Source organism: Rhagoletis pomonella, unplaced genomic scaffold (assembly GCF_013731165.1).
Source record: "Rhagoletis pomonella isolate Grant_MI unplaced genomic scaffold, Rhpom_1.0 Rhpom_scaffold_00009, whole genome shotgun sequence".
Lineage (NCBI taxonomy): Eukaryota > Metazoa > Arthropoda > Insecta > Diptera > Tephritidae > Rhagoletis > Rhagoletis pomonella.
The window spans coordinates 19,430,469-19,452,986 of NW_023458563.1; the positions used below are offsets into that span (position 1 = coordinate 19,430,469).

General features: G+C 37.1%; 1 protein-coding gene across 6 annotated transcripts in view; it reads right to left on the reverse strand.

Annotated features, from left to right (window-relative positions):
* Nucleotides 1-492: 492 nt before the first annotated feature.
* LOC118745621 (paired box protein Pax-6) overlaps nucleotides 493-22,518 on the reverse strand; it is a 606,665-nt gene continuing 584,639 nt past the window's right edge. For 5 of the 6 annotated variants that reach the window (XM_036479150.1, XM_036479146.1, XM_036479147.1 and 2 more), the window contains 4 exons: nucleotides 4,796-4,969; nucleotides 4,478-4,720; nucleotides 3,878-4,415; nucleotides 493-3,751 (listed from right to left, as the gene is read on the reverse strand). In XM_036479150.1, the coding sequence (XP_036335043.1) occupies nucleotides 3,037-3,751; nucleotides 3,878-4,415; nucleotides 4,478-4,720; nucleotides 4,796-4,969 (1,670 nt within the window). In that variant the 3' untranslated portion in view covers nucleotides 493-3,036. The remainder of the gene's footprint in view (nucleotides 3,752-3,877; nucleotides 4,416-4,477; nucleotides 4,721-4,795; nucleotides 4,970-22,518) is intronic. The other variant, XM_036479149.1, reaches the window with a different exon arrangement.

Genomic DNA, 22,518 nt, shown 5'->3' on the forward strand with positions numbered 1-22,518 from the left:
TTCAGTTTGGAAAAGAAATGAAGTACGTATTATGTAATATAAACCAAGAATAGTAAAAAAATGACAGCTACATCGATGCATTAAATTAATTTTAAACTCTGTCCAATCACATCAGTGGACGTCGAAAGGTCGTCTTCCGTCTATTCAACGCTCTTAAACGACCAGTGCCGTGGGACTATTCTCAAATAAGTTAGCGACGAATATCATATCGCTATCTCAACGTTGTACAATTCATAACATATGTACGTCGGCCACTTGCGATAGCGATCCGAAAGTTGTCGCTAACCCGTTTGAGAATAGGTCTTTGTTATTTCGAATATTAAGCAGAACTTGATTGTCCATTGTAATTTTGCAATTTCCGTAAATTTTTCTTCATTGAATTAGCTTCAATGCAAAAATATTAATGCAATGGCGATTGCATTGATAACGATAAGATTGAGGTTGTAGACGATATTGAAGGGTTTTGGGGGAAATTAGTAAAAAACGATTGTATTGAACGAAACTTTATATAATCAATCAGCTTTATTTCTATAATTTGTTTTGCTTGCCCCATAACTCCGCCGCTGCAGAGCGCATATTTTCTGATCTCAACAACAAATAAATCAAATCTCTAGAAACACTAGAAAACATAATGTTTTCCAAATGTATTAAAAGCGAATATTAATGAAAGATGAAATGGTTTAGGTGTTATTTATACAAACTAAAAAGACAAAATCTGGAAGTGGATCCTTAAAACCAAAAAAGTGGATACTTTTGGATACCTTTTTGGCAAAATTTTGGATAATTTTTTTGGGAGGCTGTGGTAACAGTGTTCACCACATCCAATTCACTAACACAAAATAAAAGACTGCGGAGGGATAATTTCGTACATTTATAGTTGGAGAAGATTTGTACCAAGTTATTTTTGTGATACTTTCCTCCTCCATCTCATTCCATACTTACCTTTACATATCGTATGTCTCCGAAAAGTCCCCAACAGCCTCCCCTTTCTGAGAATACTTTTCTATGTTCTTTAATAGGTACTACAGTGATCGAAAAGCATTAAATATTGTGAGTTTTCTTTACTAAAAATACATAATGTTTAACAAATGTTTCGCTGGCAAATCACAAGAAATACTGTAAATACAGATACTTATGTATCTATATTTTTGAATACCCTTTGCGATATGTTTTAAACTACGCGTGCATTTTTAGATGGCCTAGAACTTACCAAATCGTAAACACCTTTTGTATGTAGGTGTATATAAATCTTATATTATGGTAAAACGAATATACATAGCTCTAAAAGTATTTACAAGTTCATACAATGAGTACAGTTTTATTTTCTACTTCTTAGTCGCACTCGAAACGAGATATGTACAAATGTAAATTCGATTTGAAGACTTGCATACATATATTAATTAATTCATTACAGAAAATTATTTTGGAACTTGATATATAATGCAATTTTATATGTACATTAATATGTATGTGTATTTTCTTTTCTTTAACAGTACTTTCGAGACTCCCCTACTTTTACGTTACTTATATATGTATATATAGATAGGAATCTATTTGTATGTATGTATAAAAGTATGCACATATGTACTTTATATGCTCATGTTATGCGATAATTAATAGCACGAATTCTGCACCATATTCATTTATGACCACATGAGTGTGTGATAGGTATTTTAATTGTATGCTTTTTCTTCTATGATTACATACCAGTAGAACATCATTTGGAGCGTAATATAACAGAACGAATTGAAAAATATGCCCTGCCAGCAAATGGAACAGAATTTTCTTTCCGATCGCCACGATGTCACTTCGCCGTCAATAAGGAGTTAGTAGTAGCTCATTCTACAGAAATTACCTTCTTAACAGGTTCTCGAAAGATTTTTACTTTTAGAAAAATTTAAAATTAACAAAGCAAATTTTGGAACTTTTCTCAAGTAAAATAAAATTTTTTAATTTTTTTGGCATTTTGAGGTACAGGCATCATATGCGTTTAACAAATAATACATACGTTTAAATACGACTCCTAAAAAGATGTATGTTTTGATTTATTATGTTAATGCCATATTCGAATAACAAATAATACATAAGTACGTTTAAATACGACTCCTAAAAAGATGTATGATTTGATTTATTATGTTAATGCCTTTTTACCAGGATAGAATTAATTGAGTTTCCATCAACATATATATACATACATTTGTACCTACATACATAAATAATTCGTTTCAAAAATGTGATTTTTTGATTTAAAAATATAACAACCACTTTTGAGATTGGTTCACAATTTATGTTATTGAATGCTAGTAAAAAATCACATGCAGAATGTGAATGTAGCAGAAGCGTTCTCAATTACAGATTGGCCGTAATTTAGCAGGGAAAAGTATGACATTTCGAGCAGTGAAAAAACTGGAACAAGGCGCTAAAATTGAACAGCCAAGTCCAGCACTCAAGGATGCGCTCTCAGGTGAGGAGAAAGTTTTTATATATAGAAATATAACAGTAGTAGTTGGAAGACGCCACCCTGCGGGGTTAGTTCTTCCAGGTTCTGCTGGGTTTGGAGTACAGTCGGTTACACTCACCGGAAGGCATATTGTTATTCGCGGACGAAGGACTGGTGTCCGACCTAAACCTTTTCAAAAGGACCTTAGACCTGTTGTCTTTAGAGGAGTATGTAATGCAGTCCTTTTTGTTACATCCGTTGGAATTTATTTACTTTTGTGAATGTCCGGTATTGGTAAGCTTAAACCAAATCAGTAATATATTTACTAGATAATAATTATTATTACAAACAAATTTCGGATATGCCTCAAACGTTTTTAGTCTTTTTGATTTAATTTTAGTTTCAGTTGAGATCTCAATAAAGTAAAGTAAAAGTTTTTCACTGAAATATAATGACCAGGTTATTGAAAAAACCATTTTTTTTTTGTAATTTGCTTATGCTAAACTTGTCTTAATCCATTGTAGCGGTACACGGGTTTGCTGCATGAATGTCAGACTGCTTGACCATTAGACATAATTGTCGCCGAAATGGAAAACTCAAACCCAGGGCGAGTAAAAGCATGAGGCAAAAAACTGCTGCTGCTTGCTTGGCTGGTTTTGTGAGCTTGTCGTTGTCCCTGACGTGGCGCTACCATTGTTACTGCACACCCCTGTCGCCACTGCCGTTGCTGCCGCGTAGCCATATCCCATTTGGGAATAGCTGTCAGTGGGACCCGAGGTTACACTCCCGTTTCCTCCGCTACCATTGTTGGGTGTGCTTAGCTGATGACACGGGCTGCAAGGTGAATTACGTGCGGACAGCGTCCGCGTATTGCCGATATTCATTGTCGTCGGCCGACTGCTGCAATTCAATGCTGTCAACGGACTCTCACTGGAAACTTGTGGCAACGAGGAAACGGTGGCGGAAGAGTGTGGCGGTAGTGCCGTTGGTGATTGCAAGCCTAATGTTTGGCCGTAAGTACCCAGACTGCCATCGTAGCCGCTGCATGGTGATTGAAGGTTAGAAAGGCTGCTGCCGGGCGTGCCAGGGCTAGCGACCATCGCATTACCACTGCCATGCGCTGCGTTCGATACCGGTAGGCTAAAGCCGCCTACCACGGCGTGGTGATGCGGAGGAGGCGGCAAAGGAGCGCGCAACGACATATGACACTGGTACAGGGATGGCGGGGTCAGATCACGTGGCTGGGACATCGGTGAGCCGGGAATTGATGTTATCGAGGGATGCGTGAAGGACGACATGGACGCCATAGAACTAGAACGAACATAAAAATAACAGGGATTGCGATTACCGTAAGTCGTATACATTTCAAAAAAATTCCGGGGGAAAACTATGGTTTAACTTATCACTGAATTTTGAAGCATCGGAACTAACACTCACCTGTAGGTTTCGCTCATAGACATAGTGGAGTGGTGGTGTATTGTTGGATACATTGATCCCATTGAGCCGCTGAAGCCGCTGTTCAAATTGAGTCGCGGCGATATCGATGGCACAATGGAACTAGCTAGGTGAGGATGAGTGGTGTGTGCGTGATGCGCCGCTGGATTATATGTGTGCACTGCGCCAATCGGTGCACATGTGCCATTGCCGGTCGCTCCCAGTCCCATCATTCCGGCGCAGTTCCGCCCGCCGTCGGATTGCCCACCTCCATTACTATGGCCCAGGTTCGCAACGCTTGTACCGCTGGCACTGCTGCTGGCCGATGAAGAGTGCTGCCCGCTGCCGAGATGTTCGGGAGTGCCGGCACCGCTGGCCGGTCCCCCGACTGTGGTTTGGGACTCCCCTGACGCCGCGGCTGCAGCACCTGCTACCGCGGACGCTGAGTTATTCGCTAATGGAGACGATGAAATAATGCTGTCGGGGTTCGGTGCATCTGTCGTTGGCGTAGCATAGCCGAAATAATCAAAAAACATTCGTGCTTTTTACTTATTTAGCATACTTAGTTGCTTATACTCTAATACTGCTATTAATTATACTTACTTCCGGTGGGTACGAGGGTGGCGCCGCTGCCGCTGTTGGGACTGTCGGTGACGGAAGTTGCAGAAACGGTTGAACCGCCACCGGTGGAGTTGGGTGTCCTGCGCTGATTCCGCAATTTCTCCTCGCGTCGCCATTTTGCGCGCCGATTAGAAAACCAAACCTGTATCCGAGCCTCTGGCAGGCTTATTTTTCCAGCCAAGCGCTCACGTGCAAATACATCCGGATAATGAGTGCGTTCGAATTCTGTTAAAAATGTTAAGTAAAATAGTATTTTTAGAAGCTATTAGTTTTTGCCTTAGGAAATATATATCTCTCAACCTTTTTCTAGACTGTCGATTTGCTCGTTGGTGAAGGAGGTGCGATTCCTCTGCAGTTTACGTTTAAGTATCAGGCGGGCTTGGTCATCATCATTAGCGCCAATATTGGAAATACCTCCATTGGAATTCTCGCCTTCTCCCGACCCAGTCTCATCCGAGTGATGACCATCGAGCTCTACAAAGAAAAGGTAATAAAGAATTATACTTAACAGAACTCTGAAAAGAATGAGTTGTGTTACAGGAAAAAGGTATTAAATCCAAAAGCCGGAAAAGCGAACTCCTTAAATATTTTTTTTGTCGTGTATATTTATGTATAACTACATATATCTCGTGCACCTGGTTTTCTATGATTTAACCACTAAAATAATTGAATATGACTGTATCAAAGCTTTAAGCGACAAACACTCACGCATATTTGAAGTTGCCCGGAAAATCATAACTTTAGTTGAACGCAGTTAGTGGCCTATGAAATTGTCATATTTTAACCTTAACTTGATTTAAGCACTACATAAGCCTATATTTAAAAATCGCCAAAAAAGTTAGCCTGTGCAAATTTTTATATTATAAAATTTTAATTGACAAAAGTTAGATTGTGCGAATTCAGCTTTTCAAAACCACTAATACTTTTTGCACTTCTTGCTACTTTTCGACATCCATACGTTTTCGTAGTCATTAAAGCAAATTTTTAAATTAAAATAAAAGGAAACAAAATACAGAATACATATTCATGTTTAAAGCGGGTCATGTAAGAGCATTTTGAGACTTTTAGAATATTATTTCTGAAATCATTCCTATCTATGTGAGATCTACAATATACATATATATATCAATAGTATATATCAAAGGGAACTATTTTATATGTATACGCCAGTTTGGAGACATTCATCACAATGGCCATATCATGCACGGTGGCCTATTCTTTGGCGTTACCAATGTCAGCTTTCGCTATGAAATTAATATTTTGATGACAATATATATCTGTGCCGTTCAATTAAAGTAGCTTAAGTGAATTTAGAAGGTTTGGTTTGAACTAAAAAAATAATGAGTTTCTCTTGATTTTTTTTTTTATATATATTTAAATTAAGCTTATATTAAAAGGGCATCTTGAACTACACCTATGGCTAGATAAACGTTAAAATATTATTTGGGAACCCAATGAAATGTTCCTTTAAAGGGAAAAGGACCTATCCCGACTTATGCTCCTTTAATTGAACGGCACAGGTACATATGATTGAATTGCTATGTAGTTCTATGACTGTCATCAAAATCCATTTTCTTTACATTCCATTACGTTATCAAAATACCCATTGCAGTTTGACTTAGACACTTTATGACATTCCACACATTATTATGTATATCTTTTTTGATATAAGTTCGGAATCAGAATACAATTAAGTTCTGAACTTAAAGTTTCCAACATATTTTCAAATATTTATTTTTGATGTAGAAATGCACCCAAATGAACTAGCAGCATTTCTGCATCAAAAACAAAATTTTGAAAAAATGTCACTTGCGTTTTTTTGGAGGGACGTATTTTTATTTTCGTACGGATTGAAAACTTAAAATTTTTGTATAGAAAACGATAGGAAAATTTCATAATTTTCTTTTCGTATTAAAAAAAGAATCTGTTCCCCATACTTTTTTAACTCTTCCATAAATTATGTAATTTTTTTTGAATACTTTGGTATGTTAAATTGAAATACATAGAAATTTTTATATTGATGAAGTGTATATTTTAGAATTTTTGGCATTTTGCTGGAAAAGCCAAAAGTTAATCAATTTAGAATTAAATTTTTCCTCAAAAACCCAAAGCATTACTTAAAAATACCCATAAAGAGACTAAGTAAATCAGCAAAACTTATGAAATGTCAAAGTTAACGCCATGAAAATTGAAAAGTTATTTTCTTCGCGTTAACGCTTGTTACTAGAGTTAACTGCGAAATTGCATACGTTTTTCTGATTTACATACTTAGTCTTTGTATGGGTATTTTTAACTAATAGTTTTGGGTTTTTAAGTAAACTTTCAACTTCATGCAAGTTATTAAATACTCTGAAGTATTCAATTGTTGTTGATGTGTTAGAAAAAAAACCAAACAGATTTTGTTAGTTTAACTAATCTAGATATTAAATTAATAACATAATTATTAGAAGGGGGAAAAAATTAAATTTCGCAGATCTGTGTAATTCTTTATGCTATCATATGATAAGAAATAGTTTCTCATAAGTAACTTATTTTGCAGTCAGGGACGACATTTTCCGAAATACTCATAAGCAGGGAACGGATTTTTAGGACCTAAAATCCTATAAATAGCGAAATAGGCAGGAAAAGGCACTAGAAGACGCAAAAAGGCAAAAGAAGGCACCAAAAGGACAAAAATCGAAAAATAATCAAAAATATATTTATTTTAGAAATATTTATTTTACAAGTAAAAAGAGAAAAACTATGAACTAGTTTCATTATTTGAAAAATTTGTACTTTGAATCAGAATAACTCAGTGAGAGGGGAGAGCAATATGTTTGCATGTATGTATTTTATAAAAAAAAATTGTATTGGTTCTTAAATAGTGGTAGGCCAGGGTGTCCAGATTGTTTAAAAAAAGCGCCATTTCTGAAAAAAAAGCCAAAAATCGTAATTTTTTTTAAATTAAATTAATGAAATCGACTTAACAAATCCTTTATTTTAAAAATTAGATCTTGTTATAATATAGTTAAAAAAACCGAATATAATATGTTCAGGGTAATAATAAATAACACAAATCACTTATATAATAGTTATGTAGACACAATTTTCTTTAAAAATACGCATACATTTTAAAAATATTTGTATCAACGCATTTTCCAATAGGACTGCACAATTATTAAATTTATTATAACTCATATTAGTTGATTAATCGCACAATACGCTTATAAGCGCTCGGCGCTATTTCCACAATTGCTTCAAAATCACCTATAGTATCTAAATCGTTTACATTTCTGTTGTCATATCGAGCCCTAACCGCGAAATTAACGTAAGCGACATATTTTTCGAAATTAGTTTTTTGATGTAGAATTGTTCCTAAACCCATAACAGGTCAACTGTTAAAAAAATTTACCGTCAATCATCATAGTCACAGAGATATACGACTTTCAATTTTATCGAAAATAACGTAAGTGACATGGAAGTTAGTAGTGACCTGTAAATACTGACTGACTGTAAATATATATTTTTATATAATAAGTCTAAAATAAATAACTTTTTTCAAAGTTTTTTGGGGAAATTCAATTAACGTAAGCGCCAAATTTTTGCCTAGTAGCCTGCCATGGTGACCTGTGTTGCCGCGCATAGTTTTTAGTGGTAGCCAAATTCCTTTAAAAAAAGGGCTAAAAAAGAGCAAAAAAAAAATCGTTGTGGCTAAAAATGGTAGCTAAAATTTTTTACTTACATATACATATATAAGTATATACGTTAACATTTTCAATAAGTAATGGTATATAAAAACAATGAACTCTGGAAAAAAAGCTAATATTTTATCCAACCAAAAACCTTTTTGTATAAAAGGGGAAATATACGACACCAGCTTGGAGGTTCCATCAAGTGTTGTACCAGGCTCGAAGCATACAACTTACCAGCATGCTGATACAATATTTATTTCTTTAAAAATGAGGTTGAGAAAAGGTCGAAATGATTGGAGCCGAAATTTCATAATTTTTCTAGCATTTTGTTAAGCATTGTTTTTTTTTTGTAATTCACAACTGCAATATCGTGAACGTAATCTTCCACAAACATGGCTTTGACTCATATAGGGCAAGAAATTTCCGCCAAAATACTTTTTACTTAGAAAATTGAGCTAATTTCACCACTCACGACACCAGTATGCCGGTACAATCAAACCACAAGAACATACACGGTCAATCGACTTGATGGGTCGTTTAACAAATTTGGCATATTAAGGGCCGTGAACTTATCTATTTTAAACTATAGTTAAATCGTTAACAGATAAGTTAACAGCCCCACACTTTTACAGTATGTATGTATGAAAGCGTAAAGAGCATACGATACATATATGTATATATATCAGTCTTTCTTAGTTAAAAAATTCATCTCTTACATGACTGCAAAAAAAAACAAATTAAGCATATACAACGTTTTCATGCCAAGTATGAATAAATTCTAAAAAGGGCTTAAAAAGGGCTAGGGGCAATTTTAAATTTATGTGGCCAAAATAAGTATGTGGTAGCTAAATTTAGCCACCAAAGGGCTAAAATGGCAACACTGATGGTGACAGCGAAATTAACGTAAGCAACAAATTCACTAATTTCGCCTACAAATTAAGTTAAATGAAGATAAAAATTAGTCTATGACTTGTACTGAACCGGGCTTAGACTATATTTAGAATTTCAAAGATATTTTCCAAACGGATTAAGAAGAAAACAAAAAAACGTCTCTCCTGTAAAATTTGCTTTTTGGCGGTTACGTTTTTTTCGCGGTTAGGGCTCGATATATAGAGCCGTGATAACATACTGTTTGATATTGGAAACGTTTTGCAGCAGAAACTATTAAGGTATCCACACACCTACGCGATTCTGTCGGTGCGAATCTGTTCAACAACGCCGACCAAAGTTTTAAATGAAGAACCACACACTTGTACGATTTTGCTGAAGCGATTTATTCGAACTTTCACAGTTCTTCTTTTGGTCGTGCCGAAATCGCAAACTGCCGCGTTTTGTGCAAAATTGAAAGTAAGAAAACAAAACATATTTGATGTAGAAAAGTTAAGAATTTTATTTTTGTTGAAAAACACTTTTTGTTTGTCTATAAATCGACAGTTTTTGTTGCAATAAAATCGCACAGATGTGTGCGTACTTGCGTTTTCGAAACAGAATCGCATAGGTGTGTGGATGCCTTTAGCCTTCATATAATATTTTATTCGAACTATTGAATTAAGGCTTGCCAACCTCGTCCTATTTCGAATCTTATTTTTTGTTGAAGAAATACATTACGGAAAAACGCGCTCAACAAAAGCATTTGAGTGCGGAGAGGATAATAATATGAAGGCTACTTTACTTATATTTCCAAACATTTTATTGCCTGTTGCGGTTTTCACTCCGTAAGCAATTAGCCAATTATCTTCAGAGTCGGATGGAATGCCGCTCTGAGAGAAGTTATTCCATGGGAAAGTTAAAAGATTTCAATATTCAGTTTCCGCTGCTTCTCTTTCCTTCGAATTCAAATAGTGGATTGGCAGGTCCCTGAAACTCGCACTCTTGTGATTCAGACACTTTTCTGGTGACAAAATCAAAGCTCTTTTAAAAGTATTTAATTGACTAGGTAATCGTTTCAAAATTTCTTCGATTAGGGTGATTAAAAATTTTTGACAGTATTTTAGTATGCTTGTTAAGTCAAGTTTATCACGCAGTTCATTAGCCTCTTCTGTAAAATTATCGTGAACAACTAAGTTTTGTTTATTTTGACGATTTCTTAAATTTTCACGCGCAAATATCCAAAAAAAGAATCGCCAAATTGGCGCTAAATCGCCAAATATGGGCACTCTGGTAGGCACTGTGGCCAATGGTAGCCATAGGTTAGTACGTCTTTTCCATGTATGCACACAGAATTGTTCTTATTAAACTTTTATTGTATACAAATATTAAAATGTTATTTGGACAGAGCACATTTAAAATTTATTAGTGGTATTCACCAAAGTGAGCAAGTGGCCTGGCACTCTGGCAAAACAGCAGATGAGCTCAAGCAACGACTGTTGACAACAATTTGGTGAATACCACTATTGTAAACTGGTTTGAGATCGTTAATAAAAAAAATCATTCATTCAGTCATCAACATTTTGATCGATGTTGACTGTTTTTCTTCTGTTTATTTAATGTTTATTATTTTTTCATAAAAGCCTAGCTCATTATATAACTAACACATTTCCAACTTTGTGCAAAAATTCTGAAAAATCTGCAAAGTTTCAGCTAGATTTTCAAGTTTTTATTCAGATTTTTGTTTTTACATTTTTTGAGTATGCAGTTTGAAAACCCATTGAATTCCAGGGTAATAATGTCCAGGCTTTAAGTTGTTAAAGAATCGCGTTGATTTTTAATATTTTTTTTCTTGTAGACATTTGGTTAGGTGGTTGGTTGTCGAAAATGCTAAATTACGTTCTGCTAAGAAGGAACATAGTGCTTTTGCAAGCGTGCGTGTTGCAACAAATCAGCTCTTCTTCATTTGGCTTTTAATATGCAACTGCAAACATTGTAATAAGCCTTGTAACCTCATGTGTTTACACAACCAGCCTTTGAACGCGGGATCCTTAGTCCACGAATACAAAAAAAAAAATGCGCGTACGCTTGGTGTTTAGACGCGACTGCTAACACCAGGCGCCTAAATGCATGCTATGTACAGCTGCATGTGCAAAAATTTCCTTCATTAAATTAATGAAATTTATGTACATGCACTTCTCAACTGCCATGTAATAAAACTTTCTTAAGTTATAATTTGATGGCAGGTCAAAGTATGCTCTGCCTAGTCGGATGCATCCTCCGGACACTGCTTCCGGAGCATTCTGCGGACTATGCATGGCTTACAACCATGCGGAGGTGGTAATAGTTGATTACCATTGGCCACAGTGCCTACCCACTACTTTTTGGTCCAATAAATATTTTTTTTTTATATATACATACATGCAAGCATACCGGTCTCCCCTCTCACTGAGTTATTCACTTGGTTTGCATCATATTTAAGTCATATGTGTCCAAAGAATAAATATCTTTTGAGGCACCTGCTGCAAAGAAACAAAGCTTGTAAAGATATATTAAGAAAATAATTCAAAATCAGTTCTACTTACAAGCAGTGTTGCCAGAACTTTTTGGACGAACCGGCTAAATTGGCAAAAAAAACCGGCTAAAAACGGCTAAACTCTTTCAAATTCAAACTGGAAAAAATTTTGTGGCACATAGTTGAATTTTTTGTCGACGATAATTTGAATAAACAGGTCCGTCAAATTGAAAAATTTACAAACTTGAGCGATTTCAAAATGAAAAATTTAAGTAAATACTCATAACAGCAAGAAATGTCCAGCTAGCACAGCTCAAGCTAAACCAGGTCATGTGCAACGTCAGTGGATGGATGAGCGATCACGGTCTGCAATTGGCTACAGCCAAAACGGAGATCGTGCTCCTCACCAGGAAACGGATCCCAACAATTATAAATATAATGGTCGGACCTCAACTCGTGACGACTTCTAGGTCTACAAAATACCTAGGGGTGAAGCTTGACAGCAAACTCACATTCTGGGAACACATCCATGGAGTATGTGAAAAAGCTGCTCAGAGCACGGCGGCTCTAAGCCGGCTGATGGCGAACGTGGGCGGCCCGAAGCCATGCCGCAGGAAGCTTCTGATGATTGCGGTCCAATCGGTGCTCCTGTACGGGGCAAAAATATGGGCTGACGCATTGAAAGTCAAAAAATACCGGATTCAAATGTCTTCGGTACAGCGCAGAGGGGCACTACGCATTGCTTCTGCATACCGTACTGTGTCCGCGGACGCGGTTCTAGTTATTTCTGGCGTCATGCCAATTGAGCTACTTGCTTACGAGCGAAAAGAGATTTACAATCTCAGTGCCGAGATAGGTCGAGCAGCTGCCGCGGCAAGGGCGCGCGAGCAACTGATCCAGCAGTGGCAACAAAACTGGAACGCGAGCACAAAAGGTCGATGGACACACTCCCTGATAGCCGACCTTCAAACATGGCTGAACAGACCACATGGGGAAGTCGATTTCTACCTGACGCAATTCCTCACCGGTCATGGTTACTTCTGAGAATATCTTCATAGAATGGGAAGGGTGGACTCACCGTTCTGTCACTACTGTGGAAACGTCGAAGATAACGTGTACCACACATTCTTCACCTGCGAACACTTCTTGATTTCGCGCAGAATATTGGAAGAAAGACACGGAGACATAACTCCGAACAACATAGTTGGGGTAATGATCTCCAGCGCAGAAAAGTGGGAAGCAGTTGCGAGATACGTGAAATTCATACTCCGCTGCAAACGAGAGGACGGTTTTCTACTGAGGACACCCGAATGAAACGCCCCTACAAAAGAGCAGCCCCAAGGCTCTAACAGCGCGCTCCTGCATCTGAAGACATGCAGAATTGCGGTGCCAGATGCGGGATTCTTGCGCGGGCGGTGGGAGTTTGGGTATTAGTGGGTAGCCCAACACGCTTCGGTGGGAGTCCCACACTCGGGGAAGGTAGTATAGAGACTAGCGTCCCCGGCCAGTGCATAAAGCATTTCCCTCTCCTACGAAAAAAAAAAAAAATAATAATAATAATAATCCCAACGGTTTTTACCCTCCATTCCCGCCGTTCCGCACGAGGGGCGCAGTCCGCATGACGTACAGAACCAGTATTTTCAATTCTTGCGCAGAGTCACGATGGCAGGAGTTTGTTATGTGTCGATCTAAAACTGTTCAGCTACAGAAATAAATTCATCATCCGATTTTCTGTCTTTATTTTAATGATTCATTTATTGAGAGAGGACAGTATCAATTTCTTAATGCTGAATAGCGGATCTGTTAGATGCGATGCATTTCCCTCTCCTACGAAAAAAAAAAAAAAAAAAAAACTTAATTAATTCCAATGATTTGAAACGTACTTGGAATGAAATCTCAACCAGAGTCGATATAGGAAACGCGACAGTTAGTACGGCAAAGAAATTGAAACGTATGTTGAAGAAAGTCGAACTAGCAAGAATCCTAGATCCTGTTTTTTGCCCCTCTGAAAGAATTTTAAAATTCTATACAAATTTCTTATGTTCGAAATGCAACCGTGGACACTAGCCGGCAGGGAAACTTGCAAGTTCCCTCAAACTTGCGTTCCTGCAGAAATTTGCAAGTTTCTCTTGAACTTGACAGAGAATTTGGGAGCATTTTTTCTTACTACGCACGGTGTTATATCTGGAAATTAAGATATTAGGACATTAATTTGAATCCTTTTTAGTGGAAATATGAACAAAGAAATGGTTAAAAAGTAGCTTACTGTCAATGAAAGCACTATGGAAGCATAAACTTATTTGTGATAACCAGGGAACGGATTTTTAGGACCTAAAAACCTATAAAAAAGGCAAAATAAAATAACGAAATAGGCTGAAAAAGGCAAAATAAAATAGCGAAAAAGGCAGGAAAAGGCACTAGGTATTGCAAAAAATGCAAAAAAAGGCAAAACAAAATAGCGAAAAAGGCAGGAAAAGCCACTAGGTATTGCCAAAAAAAGCAAAATTAGGCACTAAGAAAAGACAGTAAATACGAAGAACAATCAAAAAATACATTTATTTTAGAAATGTTTATATTACAAGTAAAAAGAGAAAAACTATGAACTAGTTTCATTATATGAAAAATTTTTACTTTGAATCTTTGACTATTTTATCCTTTCGAGTTTCTAACTCATAGAATTTTAATCTGTATAGTTGTAGTAACATTGAACCACAAGATGCATTTTGAAGGTTTCTGGCAGCATTTTCATTCGATTTTCGCGAAGAAAAGCCTTGAATGTACTCAATGTGCGCTCGACGTAAGTTGATACAAGTGGAGCCCAATTTAAATATGGAACGTTTTAAACGTTCATATTATCAGGAATAAGGGCGTTTTCCTCGCCCTTTACAATTATATCCACACCCCTTATTGTCTCCAAGCCTACGTTAGCTGAGAAAACGGCTTTGAGTTATTCCAACACCAATTTGGTAAGGGGTCCCTGCGCTTCTATAAGCCGCATGGGCATGTGTATATTTTTTAATCTTAAAAAAAAATTATAAATGCTATAATCACTTTTTTAAAGGTAGAAAAGGCAAATATCTTAAAAAAGGCAAAAAAGGCAACATCAATTGTGTATATATGGAATCAGGGAAAGCTAAATCGTGGACATTCTTAATCGAATATACTCTATCTCTTTAGCAGAAAAAAGGAAATTTCCATAAAATCCATTCCCTGGTGATAACGCATGATGTAGTCATGAAGAGGGAGGTTAACAAATTTCCTAATTCTTAGAGCTCCTTGTTATAGTTTATAGACAGATAAACTACTCGATCTACTGCTGCTGTTGTCGCGCATCGCTTAGATTGGGTATATCCGTCCCAAGGCTGAAAATTTTCTACCGAAAAGTAGTTGGAATAAACAAGCAACACCTTTGTGAAGTTACCATGCACGTGGCCATCCCGAAATATGCAGTTAATCGTACTAAATAATGATGAAAATAATTGCATAAACGAATGGATTCTTTATGTGCATTACACAATGTAATACGAGAATTTTGATTGCCTTCTGTTTTATATTTCATTTTAGAAGTAAATCACTAAAAGCTCGCTATAAAATGATGCTCAAAATATATTTTTTTAAATAATTTTTTGTTAATAATTTTTTTGAAGTAAAAAACCACTTATTAATTTCCTCCTAGAATATGGCGGGAAATGTGGTTCCACTGCTCGCATATGTCGGTTTGAACCACATTTCCCGCTCATTAAGTACCGCCGCCGAAGAAGTAGTCGGATTTCAGCGAGCCCGAAAGAACAACTGGTACGATGAGGAGTGTCAGGAAGCTGCAGAGAAAAAAGATGCCGCCTAAAGGGCCACGCTGCGATCGGGCGCAACGCGCGCTATGTGGGACCGCTATAGGGATCTGAAGAGGGAAGCGAGACGTATTTGCCGCAACAAGAAGAGAGAGGCCGAAATACGTGAGTGCGAAGGGCTTGAAATGCTGGCCGACAGGAGGAATGCCCGAAAATTTTACCAGAGAGTTAGGCGACTTTCGGAAGGTTTAAAGACCGGAGCGCACTCCTGTAAGAACAATAATGGCGACCTAGTAACTGATGTCCAGAGCGTACTTAAATTATGGAGGGTACACTTTTCCGCCCCTGACTATGACGAGGTACGTATAGCAATAACGCGGCTGAAAAACAACAAAGCCGCTGGAGCTGACAGCCTGCCAGCTGAGCTATTCAAGTACGGCGGCGAGGAGTTGATAAGGTGCATGCATCAACTCTTTTGCAGAATATGATCAGATGAACGCATGCCCGACGACTGGAATTTAAGTGTGCTCTGCCCAATCCACAAGAAAGGTGACCCCGCCATTCGCGCCAACTACCGCGGGTTCAGCCTTCTAAGCATAGGTTACAAGGTCTTATCGAGCGTATTGTGTGAAAGACTGAAGCCCACCGTCAATGAACTGATTGAGCCTTATCAGTGTGGCTTTAGACCTGGCAAATCCACCATAGACCAGGTATTCATAATACGCCAAATCTTGGAAAAGACCCGCGAGAAAAGGATCGACACTCACCACCTATTTGTCGACTTTAAAGCCGCTTTTGACAGCACTAAAAGGAGTTGCCTATACGCCGCTATGTCTGAATTTGGCATCCCCTCAAAACTCATACGGCTGTGTAAAATGACGTTGAGCAATACCACCAGCTCCGTCAGAATTGGAAAAGACCTCTCCGAGCCGTTCGCCACAAAACGGGGTTTCAGACAGGGCGACTCCCTGTCATGTGACTTCTTTAATCTGATGTTGGAGAAGATAATAAGAGCTGCAGAACTGAACCGCTCAGGAACAATTTACTACAAGAGCGTGCAATTGCTGGCTTATGCCGATGACATCGACATCATCGGTAACAAAAACCGCGAAGTCTGTTCTGCCTTTTCCAAGTTGGATAGGGAAGCAAAGCGCATGGGTCTGGTAGTAAACGAGGACAAGACGAAGTATCTCCTGTCATCAAACAAACAGTCAGCACATTCGCGCCTTGGCACCCACGTCACTGTTGACAGTTACAATTTCGAGAAAGTAGAGAATTTCGTTTACTTGTGAACCAGCATTAACACCGATATTAATGTCAGCTTTGAAATCCAACGTAGAATCACTCTTGTCAACAAGTGCTACTTTGGACTGAGTAGGCAATTCAGGAGTAAAGTCCTCTCTCGACGTACGAAAACCGCGCTGGTATTTGGCGCAGAAGCATGGACAATGACAACATCCGATGAGGCGGCTCTTGGAGTGTTTGAGAGAAAGATTTTGCGGAAGATTTACGGGCCCTTACGCGTTGGCGACGGCGAGTACCGCAGACGATGGAACGATGAGCTGTATGAGCTTTACAACGATATGGACATAGTGCAGCGAATTAAAATACAGCGGCTCCGCTGGCTTGGTCATGTCGTTCGAATGGACACCGACGCTCCAGCTCTGAAAGTATTCAACTCGGAACCCGCTGGTGGTAGCAGAGGAAGAGGGAGGCCCCCACTGCGATGGAAAGATCAGGTGGAGAAGGACTTGGCTTCACTTGGCGTTTCCAATTGGCGTCAGTTGGCACATAGGAGAAACGACTGGCGTGCTTTGCTGAACTCGGCCAAAATCGCTTAGGCGGTTACAGCGCCAAAAAAGAAGAAGAAGACAAGAATGTGGTAGCTTCAATTTAAAAGAAAATGACAAAAGCACAGTTTAAGTCAAATGGGAGCAATCGCGAATAAGCAGAAGTGAAACTACCTTTAAATATTTGTATCCTGATGGCTGCGTTTTATTTATGTCAAATTCAACAGGCTAGCCCATGAAAATTTTTGTGATTTTTGTGATGCAGGCTAATTTTTTTAACAGGATACTATGGGACACCCTATCGAAAGCCTTAGAAAAATCAGTATAGACCGTGTGAACCTGAAGTGCTGATTGGAAAGCAGCTATGCAGTCATCTGAAAACACTGCTAAATTTGATACCGTTGAGCGGCCCGGTATAAAGCCATGCTGCTGCGGACATACTGAATTCTTAGCAGCAGATAAAAGTTTGACTTGGACCATGCACTCAAAAAGTTTTGACGTGGCAGAAAGCTTTGAAATGGGTCTGTAGATGCTGATATCGTTTTTGTTACCACTTTTAAAAATGGGAGTGATGAAAGCTATTTTCCAATCATCTACAAAAGTGCCCGACGATAAGGATTTATTAAAAATTTCCAATAATGGATACACTAAAGATTCATACTGTTAAAACAAAAGTGCAGACAAACCATCAACGTCAGTTTGTGAGGAGGGTTTAAACCGAGCAATGCCACTAAGCACATCCTCAGAAGTAAGTGTTAATTTGCCAAATTTAAGAGATTGTTGAATATCGAAAGAAACGTTCTCATCGCTATTGGAATCAGTAGTGAAATTGGACTTAAAAAATTCAGCGAATAAATTAGCGGCTTCTGTAGGAGTATTGGCAGCATTGTCACCCATAAAAAGTGCCGACGGAATGCTGGAACAAGATTTTTTCGAATTAACGAAATGCCAAAATGCTTTTGGATTTGATTTTAAGTTGGTTTCAAAGCTAAGGACATAGTTTCGATGCAAAAATTTATCCAAACATACGAATTAATTTTTTATTTATTTTTACTTTTTTTGAACTTACGAAGAAACTTCTTTTTCTTATTTCGTAGTCTCATTAAAGCTGCATTGTGCCATGGCACCTTGTAACGCTTTTTTTGTTACTACTGGAACAGTAAATTTGCAAATGTCTACAACAGTACTTCTAAAGATCTCGAAAGACTTGGAGACATCACAGTGGTGAAACAAGTTATCCCAGTTGACATCCAACAAAAGACCATTCAATTTCAAAAAATCGCATTGCTAAAAGTTAAATGATAAGCTAGAATTAGCATTGCTAAGTTTAGAAAATTTATAAAATTCAAAATCAACAATTAGAGGTACATGGTGCATGTCTGTTTTAGTTATAGGAAAATTACACTCCTGCAAAGAAAACCAACCATACAGAGGTGGTAAACGAACTTTACCATTGGCCACAGTGCCTACCCACCATTTTTGAACCAATAAATATTTTTTTTTTTATATATAAATACATACCTGCAAACGTACTGGTCTCCCCTCTCAGTGAGTTATTCAATAGTCGTGTCGTACCGTTTGTTCAAAATAAATAGCTCTGGTTTGCATTTTCTGAAGTTTATCAATTTGTGTGTTGTTAGCTATGAAAAAGATCATTGGACCATATATGAAGTGCGGTTCAACTATAGATCTGTAAACTAGGGTTTTTTACCTGCTTCTTAGATACTTACACGATCCTTTCGTAAGACCAATTTGTTCGCAATTTTATCTACTGTCTATTCAATGTGCTTCTCAAATTTGAACTTATTGTCGATGATTATACCTAGATGCTTAATGATTTTTACTTCGTCTATTAATTCATCCCCGATTTTTAACCTATAGTTAACATGGTCAACGTTGACTGCCCTACACTCAGAAAAAGGTTTAGTTATAATTACCAAGATTTGGTTATAGTGACCAAGTGGCATAGTTGGATATGGCGAAATAAATATCAAGTTCACGAAAGTCTGCAATTTACTTGAGACTTCTAGTTGGGACAAATGTATATTTGTTAATAATTACAAAACGACTACCTTGAGTGGACAATATTGTTAGTTGAATAAAATCATTGTTGAGCAAATATAAACAATGCTTTGGCTGATACAAGTTTTCAATTAATTTTGTGAACTTGCTGTAGACGTGAATCAGCTAACCGTTTATTATTAGGAAAAAAGTTTCAGTCTGACACAAATAAAAATTTACTCGATGGTTGTTATGTTTACTTTCTTCTTTTATTTTCATATATTAAGCATAAAAAATACATACATATTTACATAAATAGTTACTAGTGTAAATAATACATATGTATATGGTTGTAAAAATTTCCTAAAAGAAACGATGAAACAGGAATAGTCGTGCGAAAACCCAGGTCAATATCTGCTGGTTTAAGTATACTGCTTTGCTTTTTCCTTGGCTAAATAGATACTTTCAAAAGGCCGGTTGGCATCAAACTTTATATTTTTAAATAACTATGCGCACACCGAAACAACTCGCGGTGATGGCAAAACTGAAACTGAGACAAACAAGCCTGGGCATGTCATAGCACACACTTTTCTTTCTCTACCTAGCGCAGTGATCGACATGCCATAGCTTAGCAGAGCTTAATGACATCCTTTTATGGACCATACGTTAAGTTGAATGGAATTTGTAGAAATATGCTTCAAAAAATATTTATTAGTATTTACCAAACCCTTCAACTCAATTAACAATTTTTTGCAACCTAGATGAATATTAGAAGCTTTAATATATTTAGTTATAATTACCAACCCATGGTAATAGTTCCCAATCCTTCGTCACAGTTCCCAAATATTGTCCAAATTCGGGAACTAAATATCTTTAATTATCGAAACTAATCCTTTTTCTCAGTGTAGATATGATCATAGTCTTAAGTCGTTAGATTTGTCATATTTAGTTGGAGTTTGTTTACGCACAACCATTTGTATAAACAATCAAGATCTTCTTGCATCTTTATCATTGCATTAGGTATGTTGCTGTCGCTAATCGTTAAGAGAGTATCGTCACACTCAGAAAAAGGTTTAGTGATTAGTACCGAGATTTGGTTATAGTGACCAAGTGGCATAGTTGGATATGGCGAAATAAATATCTAGTTCACGAAAGTCTGCAATTTACTTGAGACTTCTAGTTGGGATAAATGTATATTTGTTAATAATTACAAAACGACTATCTTGAGTGGACAATATTTTTAGTTGAATAAAATCATTGTTGAGCAAATATAAACAATGCTTTGGTTGATACAAGTTTTGAATTAATTTTGTGAACTCGCTGTAGACGTGAATCAGCTAACCTTTTATTATTAGAAAAAAAGTTTCAGTTTGACACAAATAAAAATTTACTCGATGGTTGTTGTGTTTACTTTCTTCTTTTATTTGCATATATTAAGCACAAAAAATACATACGTATTTACATAAATAGTTACTAGTGTAAATAATACATATGTATATGGTGGTAAGAATTTCCTAAAAAGAAACGATGAAACAGGAATAGTCGTGCGAAAACCCAGGTCAATATCTGCTGGAAGTGCTGGTTTAAGTTTACTGCTTTGCTACTACTAAATAGATATGTACTTTCAAATTATAATTCACAAAAATTATATCCACTGAGAAACCCCGGTTGGCATCAAACTTAATATTTTTAAGTAATTATGCGCACACCGAAACAACTCGCGGTGATGGCAAAACTGAAACCGCGACAAAAAAATCTGGGCATGTTATATCACACACTTTTCTTTCTCTACCTAGCGCAGTGATCGACATGCCATAGCTTACTGAGCGCTCTGTGATCAATGATTTCCACGCACTCAGCCTCATTCATGGAATCGTTTTTATGCAATGGTCGGCATGCTAGCGCATTCAAACGATTCAATAAAAGGGACTGTGTGCATTGCTCAGCTGGCGCTCTTCGTATGTGAAACACACATGTGCTCAGAGAGCGCTCAGCATTATTTAGGGGTGGCTCACAAGCAGGGTTGCCGTTTTGCTTAAATGTAAGCAAAATTGCTTAACTTTTTCCTGACTGTTAAAATGTTAAACTTTTCTTCGTTTTGCTAAATATTTTTATTAAAATAGTCAAAATGTTACTATTTCAATAAATTTTCAAATTTATTTTAGGAAGACTGTCATCCATATCCCACATAAAGTTCCAGCAAATGTTGCTCTACGCAATTCCCCATCTGCGGTCGTCGCATTTTCGAACCTCTGAGTGTACTTCTGCCATGAAATCGCTTCTCATAAAAACCATTTGCCGTTCTTAGGCGACCTAGAACTTTAGGTCCCTTCATTTGCGTGAAAAGATCAAGACGCACATTTTGGATTACATGATGCCTAACTCGTTTTTTTTCATGCATTCAAAAAACTAGCGAAAGGGCAGATAACTATTATAGGAGTATGTGTTGAAAGCCTGAAAGAATGTGTAACAGTTTTCAAATTTAGCAACTGTTTGGCCCGATTTCAGATGGCCTACTTAAGTAGAGATTGTTGATTAATTTCCACTATTCCTTTTCAGATCATACATTTAGTGTGCACTTAAATGGCCAATTTTGTTATTTAAATATGAGCTATGCTTAATTTTAACGGGATTTGTTAAACTTGTTCAAAGATTTTGTTAAACTTTATTTCTCGGGCGCGGCAACACTGCTCACAAGCCATGAACGAAAGACACAAGATCACGCGGGAAGGAAAGAACGAAAAAAGTAATTTTCTAGCTGCTCGACGCCATCTTTGTAAACAACGAAGAGAACGGAGAAAACCGCGAAATTGTTGAACGCATGAACAATCATTTTTATTATGCAAATTCTTCTATAAATCATGCCGCTGTGTTAAATTATTCTTTACCTTATGTGTACACACGTTGTCACAGGCGAAAAAGAAGAAAATTGCAGTAAAGAGCCAAGACCAAATTGTAAACAATGAAAAATGTAAACAAACGGCTATTGTCAAAATCGTTAAACCTTTTTCCTAAATGCGATTCTCTCCTGCCCGCGTGATCTTGTATTTTTGGTTCATGCTCACAAGCATGAATATGTTCCGCTCTCAAACCAAATCGTGGTTGCCTCAACTAAGATTTGGTAATTATGACTAAACCATGTGTTGAAAGAAAGCTTATCTGTATTAGCAGACCTTTATGACATCCTTTTATGAACCATACGTTAAGTTGAATGGAGTTTGTAGAAATATGATTAAAAAAATATTTATTAGTATTTACCAAACCCGTCAACTAAATTAACGATTTGGTACAACCTAGATGAATATTTGAAGCTGTAATATATTTAGTTATAATAACCAACCCATGGTAATAGTTCCCAATCCTTGGTAACATTTCCCAAATATTGTCAAAA